We start from the raw sequence: 12,197 nt of genomic DNA, 5'->3' as shown, positions 1-12,197 counted from the left end.
CAAGAAGTGCATTGATGTTATTTCGCAAATTAATGCAGTATCTTTCCGAGTGTCTGACACAGTACATTTTTAAATCGTCTACATATAACAGCTTTTGTGACTTTATTACTTCAGGTAGATCATTAGTATATAACAGAAACAGCAAAGGTTTTAAGTGCGAGCCCTGTGGAACACCTGAGAGAACTGAAAATTCAGTGATTAGGACATGTTTGTACCGAATACGATGTCTGCGTTCACGGAGATATGACGATAAAGAAGATAAACATTTACGTAGAGTATGAGAAAAATTAAATGTTACAAGTTTGGTAAGAAGAATATCGTGATTAATAACATCAAACGCCTTACTGAAGTTTGTATAAATTGTGTTAACTTGACTTTCATTGTCAATTTCTCTTGCTAATAAGTGAATGAACTGGGCAAGATTAGTTATTGTTGAATTACTGGGTAGAAAACCATGCTGACTTTGCGAAATAATAGGAGAGACATGGAAACATATTTTTCTCTGAATAATAAATATTTTAGCAGGTGCAGAAATTATAGCTATTGGTCTATAACTTTTTACATCAGTATCAATTCTACTGCTTTAGGAATTGGACATATAGCAACTTTCTGTTCGGAAGTGAGAACTAGCTGGTGACATTAAATATGACCTGCAATGGGTGTTTAAAGTAAATGGCAGCAACCCTTATTTATATATGGTAGGATTTTGTCATGTCCTAGGAAGGTTCGAGACCTAAGCCGCTTGATAGCATGTACAACTTCTTAAACTTAAACAGTAGAGAATGTAAACTGATTAAGCAGATAGATCAGAGTTACCGTGATGTGATAAAGGCTCAAAATCATACTGAAATCTATTATATGAAAGTGTTGCATAAATGCATTAGCAACATCTATTTCGGTATTTAATTAACTTTCTTCATAATTCAGTTTTGCTGTAGGAATTAAGTTCCTTGTTTTTAGCGTAGGTCCAAAATAATGGATTTGCAAGAAGATTGGATTCGCAATAGTTTACGTATTTTTCATGAGCGCTTGAAATTTCCCGTTTAGATATTGCCCGTAATTCTTTAAATTTATTTGAATAATACGTAATATCCTCGATTCCTTGTCTCCATTTTCTTCGGAATTACTCTTTATTCTTTGTCAATTTGATTATGCCAGGCGTGATCCAAACAGTATATTTCTTATTAATTTTCTTATCTGGTACACACTTATCAAAATTATCATTCATTATTTTAAAGAAAATATCAACAGGCTCATCAACTGTAGGACTATTACCTACTGTTTTCCAGTTAGCAGATGCCACTTTCCTATATAACTGCTCAAAATTAGCTTTGTAAAAGTTATAATCAATTTAGTATGTAGATTTTGGTACGGGTTCTTTTTGTATAGCGAAAATCAATAACCAATGCAGAGTGATGAGCATCTTCAGGTACCGTACTAAAAGTTGTGATTCACGTGTCACTTCAATAACGATTATATCTGAAAGATCTAACGTTATTCTGAGTTCATTTTTAATATTATTTAGAGTTTTTAAATTATATAAATTCATAAAATTAAACAATTCCCTACAAGTGCTTGTAGCATTAAGAAAATCAAAATCAATTCCTGTTATTTCCGGTTGATTCCAATCATCTATTAGGAGAATATTACTTTCCGGTTGCAAGTAGCTACATAAGTGATCAATATAATTTTGATACATACTGCTATTAGATCCAAGGGAAAAATCTAATACTTCCCCAAAAAGGTGTAACCAGAAGAACTGATATTCCACATAGGGTTCAAATAGAATTCAAAGTCCTGAATTTCTTCTTTCAGATGTACACTTTGTGAAAAGCCTCACTTCCTTTAAACAAATCCGACAAAAATAAGAAGTGGATATTGAGGCCAAAGCTACTCCAGAGAAGAATAAGATATGCCAAGTTGGTTGTTACGTTAATTACAGTGAGACGTTTAAAATCTTTTTAATCCTGCACTTTCAGATTTTGTATTTTATCATTTTTATTCGAAATGTTTTCCTCTTTTACTATTGTTGTTTCTACTTCCAAAACTGAATAGTATTTTTCGCTCTCTGAAATGTGAAATAGTAGTGTAGAAGAGAAAGAATCCTTGTAAACACAAATAAAAATAATTACTATTGAGAAATTCATTTTCAAAAGAACCCTTTAGTACTCCCTGTCGACAAATATCGACTTCTAATATCTCGTACAGGATGCAGTGAAATGTCTGGAAAATTAGTTCATGCATTCACTTATGCCCTGAATAAATAGATGTTTGAAGGAAATCAAAATATTCAACAAAAAATTAATTTGCACAGAAATGGGTTAAAGACAAAAATCCCGTAATATTTATTTATAATTCAAACTTAACTCCTAAGAAACATACAATAACTTTACACGTTCTCATCAACATTACAACTATTATTATTGCTGTTGCGTGAACTGCCTCAACTAAAATTATGGTTTGGTAAAGAAAACTTAAAATATTGCTTTCAAAATGTGTTCCTTCTTGAGAAGGAAACTTTGGCAAATGATTGTCTTGGGATAACTCAGAATACACAAAACTCTCACTGTGACATATATTTGTAATTAGATGCACAATAGAATAAATTAAGTTAACAAATGTCAATTAAAAATAGAAACTGACAATAGAAAATAAGCAATATACATAAATTAAGTGTCGTTTATAATAGTCAAAATAGTCATAGTTGTTACCAGTCATTGACATGGTTACTATTTGACAAAACTTTGTCGGACTCATATTCAAAAATAAATAAATAAAGTTAGTCTAGGTTACAAAACAATATATTTGAAATGAAGTAAATTGAACATAGGATATAAATTTATTGAAAAAAAACACTAAGTGAACGTGGTAACATACTAGAAAACAAAAGTTACATATTGCAACCTGCATCTAACAATGTAGAATATTGATAAATAAAATGCATTTAGTTTTAACTATAATCATAAAGTGAATTAAACATATTTCAGTTCAACTGTAGTGGCTGAAAGCTGCCGCAGCTACTTCTGTACCAAGCGGATCCCTACGCTTTAAGACCACCTGTATATAAACTCTGTAATTACACTTGTAAATTATAGTATATATGTGCGAGTTATATGTTCTTTTAGGCACTCTTCACTTTTTCAGTGCTATTTTTGTGTTTGTGCAACTAGATTAACAATTCATGACAAATCAAACATTAACATTATGAGTTAGGTACTACCCAAAACTTAAGATAATTTCCTCTTACAAATTCGAAACCTTATCTTAAACCCTTAACGTTTACAGCCATATTGGCCTTTCATGCAGCGATTATAGGTAAAATATTTTCGCATTGTTGTAGAAAGCTTTGCTTGATGTTCACTAGTTGCAGGGTGTTCAAGAACTGTTACTATTCCGCTTGGATCTTTTCGATGGAATTAAAACGCCTTTATTTCAACTTTCGTTTTAGAGAAGAGCTAGAAATCACAATGGGATAGGTCGGAGGGGTGGGGTGGGTGAGGAACGGTGGTCAAGGCACCTTTGGGTAGTGATGTATTGCTAGAATCTTCGATAATTATATGTTCAATCGTTTCCTAAAATACAGCGTATACTCATCCGTTACATTCATGGCTTGAAGTAAATATACGCTAAACTGTAAAATTATTAGGTCGTGATACGCCGTATACCCTCTATTACTTCCAATACCTTCCTGGTTTATGACCCGAACAAGATGATCTCGTCTATCGTCGTTCAAGAGACGAGGAACAAACTTCTCTGCAATACTTCCCATGTTCACTACATAGTTCAAATCTATTTCAAACATCATCAGTTGTATATCTTTTCTGTTTAATGATAAATTCACGCACGCAAATAGGACACATGACTAAGAGACATGACTAACACAACGGAACATGACTAAGAAACGCGTGTCTTCACAACAATCCTACTTAACAGTCTACCAGTTAAAATACATATCAAGAGTCGGTGAATCGAAGGAGTTTACTAGTATGGTAAAAATAAAAAAAATAATCTCAAAAATTTTGTGTGGCATCAAATATGGTATGTCACTTATTTCTACGCCAGAAATAGGCAGTTGTTCCAAAACGCATTGCATAATATGTACTACAATAACTTAAACTTTTGTAAAGTCATCGTAACGTACTAGTGGATTCTTCATTAACGCAGAGAGATATCATATTCGCAGCGTACGTTATAATACAGTGTAAGTATCGCATTATATGCTTTCATGTTGCTTTTCAAACCATTACACACTACTAAATACACGTGATGTAGATATACTTGATTATATGCTACACTCTATAATGATCCACTGCAAATACATCGCTGTTTGCATATTTCTTATTTCGAATCGTATCTTGAGCTCCAACCAGGATATGTAGCCTTTGACTGGCGGGCACGTTTTGACAAGAATGATACAGAATATTGGGGGCCAAGACACGGATGCACAGGATATTGACAACTGCGTTTAAGCCCTTGGGGGGATTGGAAACTGTATTGTGGTGTTTGTGTAGTTGTAATAGTTAAATCAAAAGTACACTTGTAATATTCTCCGAAGAACTTTTCAAGCACTGGACATTCTGAATTGGCAATTATTGTATCGGTATCAACGTGAAGAGATATAACTGGCCCTCGATAAGATATTTCCCGTCTGTGAGTACTGCAAACCTTAACTGTAAAGAAAAAATTCTCCGCCTCAGCTTTTGGTTTCGCTGTTTGAACTATAAAACACATATTTCCATCGTAACGCCGTTGAACAGTTAACACAAACGTAGCTGGTGGAGTACCTAATTCAAATATACGTAAATTTGGTGTTAGAGGTCTAGAGAATTGATAATTGAATTCAACTTTATTATTAAATGATCTGATCTCAACGCCTCTGTGAAGTCCTCTGATGTGTCCTATTATTTCATCAGAGAACAGCATAGAATTACAATTTCTTACAGGGCATCCGTATGGTCTGAAATTACATTCCTTTTCATGTTCCGCTTTCTTCGAACTGATCATTGCAGATGGACACCCTTTATCTTTATACTGACATGGAAATGGTATTTTGTTTACAAGAGATTCACCAATATGTGTTCTTATATTTGTGAGTCGTGCTCGGCACACAGGACACGCAGCTATTCTAGGTTTACACTTGCTGCAAGTATGGTGGCCATTCACACATTGCATTATAGGAGGCGATGGTATATCAAGACATATTGGACATTCCAATTCCTTCCGTAATATTTTTAGCAATTCATCCGTAGTATTGGCCTCCTCTTCTCCTTCCTCTGGTTCATCTTCTTCTTCCTTCAAAGAAAATGAAAAGTGTTAGAAATATATTTAAACTGAAAAATATATGCCATTATTAGCGTAAAAATAAGTTTCAAACTGTGATTTGAATATTTTAGTTCGAAGTTTACTTTGGTACTAGCGAAGTTGAGTATCTACAGTAACTTTTTTTTTGTACATCCTTTATATTTTTTGTTCTTCTTTTGAATAAACTGAAAATTTAAATATGTATTTTTTTCTGATTTCTTCCTCTTAAATGTCCCTTGCTATTTTCAAATTGGTTCTATGTTATCTGTAAACTTTACATTGCTTAAATTAAATTTCATTATATCATACTAGCAGCGTTCACCCCGCTTCGCTGCGGTCACCCCGGAACGCAATAAACTTTGTTACTTAGATAATTTTTACTTTTTCGCTTTCAAATTGCAGTAAATGTTAACATTATAGCGCCTGTCATTTATGTTAACCCGCCGAGTGACACGGTCATGCGGGTTGCATATAAATACGTTTATTTTTATACCTATGATGAACTAACAAAGGATTTGTACGTTATGGACACTTGAATGGTCAATTATCTCAAGACACTGGTAATTAAAAATTAAAGTGATATGATAAAAACCATCTAGGGTCCAAATCCTAATAACCCCCCAAAAATGAAAGAAATTGGTTCAGCCGTATTAGCGTGATGAGCTAACAAAGGATTTGTGCGTTCTCTTTTATATAATAGATTAAAGTTATATATACCAAAATTATGTGTTCAAAAGGTGGGTATTTAAATAGGTTTGAAGACAAAATCAGTAAAATCAAATAACTGAAGTTCCAGTTCATTTCAAAGCATACAAATTAATAGTAATAATAATACCATAAATCAATGGGCTAATAAGCGAAGATGGTGCAGGTAGTTGATGAACCATAAAACGCCGTTACATGAATTTAGTTATGTAACGTGTGTAACCCATAGACACGGACACAAGAAAGAAATATGAATAGAAATTAAAGTCGAACTTCAAGTTATTCTAGTCTTTTACACTTTAACCACAAATGAAAAGTAGTCTGATACATTGTTTCTGTTTCACTTTTATTCTATACATTCATTTTTTTCTGAAGATCCTTTTAAGATTAAAGAAAGTAGTAACGAGAGATTGTTTTACGGACGGAAATTTGAAGCTATATTTACATTTAATCCCATTACATTAGCTAATTAGTAAATTAATACTCTATTCAATTTATTACACTTTATTACTAAATTATTTTAATAACTCCTTTGTCTTGTATTATTATTATTATTATTATTATTATTATTATTATTATTATTATTATTATTATTATTATTATTATTATTATTATTATTATTATTTTGGTGTATTTAGAGGTACAAGAAAAATTTGAGCTACTAATAAACGAATAAAGAGTAAACAAATTGTGAAGTTTTCTAATACTACTGTTAGAACGTGAACAGATGCGTATTTCAACGTATTAAAATAAATTAAACATATATATATATATATTTTATGGTTTACTATGGAACCTTTCGACAAGTGTGTAACCAACAGAGAAGAAGCAAATGAAGGCTTGGTACAAAATGATTTCTGTCCTTCCCAATGGGATTCGTCTGGTATATACTTAACAAAGTTGTTTTATATACACATCAAAAAAATGTTTATAATACAACGTGTGAATCATATCATGTAATAGTTTGCAATTATTTGAAATACAGGTGAGTAGAGATGGATCGATTGGAGCGCCATTAACGGATATTTTTGGAACTAGATGGTTCGATTTCTTTCGCCTCTGGATTTACATCTCACTAGGGATGATACCATACAGGGACCAAGAACTTGGGGAAAACCTATATATCGTCTGAAAGCTCTTGCCGTAAGAAGTACGAAACCGTTTTCAAATCACGGGCAAATCCGCAACGTAATCCTACAAAGGGCCAGTGTGTTGGTGTTTGTGCCCCTATGTATAGCATATTCAACAGAAGTAAAAATGTTACACGATGCATCACGCTTAAGCGTCTGAGCCTATCATGTTCCTTTTTGACTCATTGCTAGAACGTGACTCGGAAAAGGGTTTGATAATATCAATTTTGCACCCAGACGTACCCATTTGTTCAGTGTTGCCAACGAATTGTAAATACAATGTGGCGGATGTCTTTTGTACCACTGGACGTATATCCATGAAATGTGGCATAAACATCATTCGTCACTAGAGAAAATATACTGTGGATGTATTCTTCTTCCAAGAACCCCAGCCTTCTTGTGTTGCCAACCAAGTGAAAAAATAAGAAGTTGTAAAATAGGCTCCGTTCAATGAGACGTTTAAATACCAAGCTTGACAGAAACATCACACGACACTATAGCAAAAAGATGTTGAGTGTGACCATCTCTCAACCATTCCCGATTTCCAGTGTTTGCCAACCAAGTGTAAACATCACAATGTTGAAAATGGCATGCGTGTTATTGAAGAAATATATAGCAAATGTGACTGAAGCAGCATTGGACAACGGAAAACATAGTGTGAGTGTCCTCGTCTCCCAAAAACCCCAGTGTAGTAGTGTTGCTAATCACTGCAAACATAAAGGTTTTCGCATGAAGTCTATAGTATTGGAGGACATAATTAGACTGTGACCCATACTAGGTTTGTAGTATGTTACTCTGGACCCACAGGCATGCATGTTGCGAGCGTCTCGAACTATTCTAAGATACATTTTCTTGATAGGTTGCCTGAGGGTGCAGGTATATAAAACTACCATCAAGCTAGTATACTACTATTTGACGAACTTCCATTTTGAAAACATTAGCAATACGGACAGACTGGGATTATCGGGGAGTGGTAACAACAACAGTACATTTTCTGTTGCGTCCAATGATGTTTATGTGAAGTTTTGTCTCTATGCATGTAATGGTCAGGCAATCTTTCGAAAAAATGTATTTTAGAATGGTTGGAGACACTGACAACATATGTGCTTGTGGGTCCACACTAACATACTACAAACCTTGTATGGGTCACAATCTAATTTGTCCGCCAATGCTATAAACTTCATGCGAAAATCTTGAATGTTCACAGTGGTTGGCAACACTACCACAGTGGGATGTTTGGGAGACGAGGACACTCACACTATGTTTTCCGTTGTTCAGTGCTGCTTCAGTCACATCTGTTATAGTATATTTGTCACGCCATTATCAATATTGTTATGTTTACACTTGGTTGGCAACACTGGAAACCTAGAATGGTTGGGAGACGGTCACACTCAACGTCTTTTTGCTATAGTATCGTATGATGTTTCTGTCAAACTTGGTGTATGAGCGTTCCATCGAACGAATTCTGTTTTACAACTTATTTTTTCACTTGGTTGGCAACACAAGAAGGCTGGGGTCCTTGGGAGAAGAATACATCCACAGTATATTTTCTCTAGCGAGGAATAATGTTTATGCCACGTTTCATGAATATACATCCAGTGCTACTAAAAAACATCCATCACATTGTATTTACAACTCGTTGACAACACTGACCAAATGGGTACGTCTGGGTGCAAAATGATATTATCAAACCCTTTCCTAAGTCACGTTCTAGCAATGAGCCAAAAAGGAACATGATGGGCTCAGGCGCTTAAGCGTGATGCATCATGTAACATTCATTTTTACTTGTGTCCAAAATGCTATACATAGGGGCACAAACACCAACAAACTGATCCCTTATAAGATCACGTTGCGGGTTTGCCCGTGATTTGAAAACGGTTTCGTACTTCTCATGGCAAGAGCTTTCAGACGATATATAGGTTTTCCCCAGGTTCTTGGTCCCGGTATGGTATCATCCCTAATCAGGGGCAAATTTTACTTGTCAAAAGCTATAATAATTATTGAAATGCAAAATAGTTCTAAATTACGACTATGTTCGCTAATTGCGTGTTTATTTTGAATTATTAAAGATGTTAAATGTGGATGCCGTACAGCTATATTGGGTGTGTTCATATCTTGTATGTTTATTATTGTAACTCTAAATTCATTTGCTGGTCTGCAATTTTGCCCACAAGATAAAAAAAATATGTTAAATTATTAGTACGTTAATTATGTTCATTAAGCAGTTTGATCATACGGTCTTTTGTTAGTTTGAATTTCTATTACCATACCTTACATTTTTTCTTAAGATATTAAATTTAAATTTTATAGTTCTATTTTTGGAAATTGTTATAAATGTTAAATATTTCACTCAGTTAAAAGTATTTTATATAAAAAATTGTTGCATTAACTTTTTCATTTCACCTAATCATTTATTACATTGTTAGTATAATTGAAGTAATACAACTTTTGGATATCAGATTTATGATTATTTGATGAAACATATGTTTGGTAGAGAAAATGAAAATTCGTGGAGGACGATGTCTTCGACCCAGTGGCATTCTCTTGCGGACACTAAAGGCAATTATAATAATTTAAAAGATTAAAATTAATCATTTACTTTGTATTCTTATTTGTCTAATTGGATGCTAACAGTTGAGTCAATCCATGCAAAGTGATCGAGAAAAAAGAAAAATTGCCGCTCGACCTTTTCAAAAAAGTCTATTTTTTTTCATGAATGTTTATCCTATAACAGGGTACTTCAAAACCACAATTAATTATTTTTCGCAACACCCCATGGCGACGCAACGGCTGCCGCCATTTTGTGTTTCTCTCGATTTTAGGTGTTTACATTGTTTTGAATATCTCAGCATGTTTTAGTTTTAACAAATTGAAAATTGCTGGACGTCTCCAACTCGTGCAGAGCTAAAACTTTGATCTCTTAACACTTTTGTTTACAACCATTTGAAGGGAGTGAAATCAGGGCCTACAATAGCAACATTCTTGGACATTGAAGACATGTTTGGGAAGAGGAAACATCTAACGTAGAAGTCTGAATTTGTGAATGCATGTTGTCCGGGGTCATAAGTTAATATACAAAAATTTACAGACTTGTAGCTGCTCCCAAAGGCCTGAAAAAAATCGTAAAGTTTGGGAATTAAGCCAATTTAGAATATTTCACTGTCCAATATCTCCAATGGGCTTGATATTGGGATAGAAAAGTCTGTAATTTTGGGAATAGTTAGTCCTTTTGTATACCATAACACACAACAAAGTACGTTTAGTGTATTTGAGCAGACGGGGTCAAAGTATTAAGTGATGACGTCATACTCTAGGAGGTGTTTTGTTGGGAGCAACAGGATTGCGCACACTATAGATCCCGAATTGCGCACAAATCTTTGTTGGTCTTTCCGAACACAAATTTTTGCCCAACGTTGCCACAATGGTAGATTTAAAATCTGTGCGCAAAGAAGGTTTTCCTTCAGACTAGGATAGAAACAGAAATTAGAAATAAAATTGATATATTGAGGATTAACTAAATATAATTTGGTCAGTAGATACAAGAAGTCATGATACCTCCAAATTTACAATCCAAATGTTAAAATTTTCTTGTCTCATAATCTGAATCCCTTTGGAGTTCTAGTACCTATTTTTAAGTACTAAAGTAGCGTCTTCATTATTCGATTAAAAAAGAACCAATAAAGCTTTTTACTTTTTTTTTCAAATCTAGAGGCAATGTAGAACACGTTACGTATGGTTTCACGCCTTCCTGCGTCGAGACATAGGAGGTGATGAAATCATAACTTTAAAAAATATTTTTGATAGGCCCATTTTCATTATTTTTGGTGGGCTTACTTTCGCACCTAAAAGATTGAAATTTTGTACAAACATTCAGTCCACCGAGTACTATTTATTAGATTTTTTTCGGATCTCTGTATTAGCACAAGGTGGATCCAGAGGGGCAAAAAGGTAAATAAAAGGGATTTTGTGGTTTAATAAATCCCTTTTTTCGCGATTTTCCCGCCTGAGATACATGATGAAGACATGTGAAGGGTCCGTTTGAAAGGCACTTTTATTCTGAAGATAATAAATGGCGAACTATGGTTCTAGGATAAATAGGGATGTCTCATGAAATGTTCTGCCTGAGATCAAGGTATTTTACAGTAATCTAGGGCATTGTGGAGATTATTGACATTTTCCCCGTCCTGACTGTTCAAGATAAAAGCTTGAAATTTTATACAGGCATTTAGTACACCCATTAGTGTTTTCCAGTTGAGTTTTAGGTCTCTGCATTAACACAGTGGGGGTCCAGAGGGGCTCAATTTAAAAAAAATTCAAAGAAAAATCCTGATTTCTCTCAAAATTTCCCGCCTCAGGGACATGATAAGGAGATGTGAATGGTGCCATTTGAATGGTTGCTCTATTGTAAAAAGAAAACAAGGTATGAACCATGATCCTATGATAAATAGGGATGATGCTGTAGTCGCTTGACTGAAAGTCTCTAATTTACCTTAAAAAGCCGGAATCTATAAGGGTTAAGAAGCATTTCATACTGCTTCAATATGTTATGTTTCTTTAAATCTTCCTCTTTATGTGTATTGGTATTTCCTTTCGCAATTGATCTTAATTTCAATTTTGTTTCTGATTGTATCTTGAACAAAGAAGAGATCACCTTATAAATATCTGGACCAAGTGAATATAATTATTAATTGTAATGTTTGTGAAATGTTTCTGCCCTATTTTCGTTCGAGGAGCTACTGAGGGTTCTGAAGCCCATATTCTAGGAGGGAACCTAAATAAAACAAAGCAAACATTTATGATGACCTTCTTAATGTTAATAATAATAATAATAAAAATAATAGTAGTAGTAGTAGTAGTAGGAATAGTAATATAGTATACATACTTCCCACTACTAGCCAAGTTTTATGGAAAAATTGAAAATTGAAAAAGTAAATAATTTTCTCCATTGTCGTAAAGTTTTGCTTTGGTAAATTTATTAAGGTCTGTCGTTAACGTCTGGTTATATAATAGGATACTTGTTACAATAATATGTGCGATACAATGAACTTAAATTACAATATT

General features: G+C 33.9%; 1 protein-coding gene across 2 annotated transcripts in view; it reads right to left on the bottom strand.

The window, feature by feature from the left end:
* Positions 1 to 2,342: 2,342 nt before the first annotated feature.
* Positions 2,343 to 12,197, bottom strand: part of LOC145681905 (E3 ubiquitin-protein ligase SIAH1B-like) — a 32,184-nt gene continuing 22,329 nt past the window's right edge. For both annotated transcript variants that reach the window (XM_081753508.1, XM_081753509.1), the window contains exon 3: positions 2,343 to 5,292. In XM_081753508.1, the coding sequence (XP_081609634.1) occupies positions 4,339 to 5,292 (954 nt within the window). In that variant the 3' untranslated portion in view covers positions 2,343 to 4,338. The remainder of the gene's footprint in view (positions 5,293 to 12,197) is intronic.

The sequence above is a fragment of the Thermobia domestica genome, chromosome 3 (genome assembly GCF_964235325.1).
Source record: "Thermobia domestica chromosome 3, izTheDome1.hap1.1, whole genome shotgun sequence".
Taxonomy (NCBI): domain Eukaryota; kingdom Metazoa; phylum Arthropoda; class Insecta; order Zygentoma; family Lepismatidae; genus Thermobia; species Thermobia domestica.
Note: the sequence above shows the minus strand (reverse complement) of the source record. Positions and strands in the feature narration are given on the sequence as shown.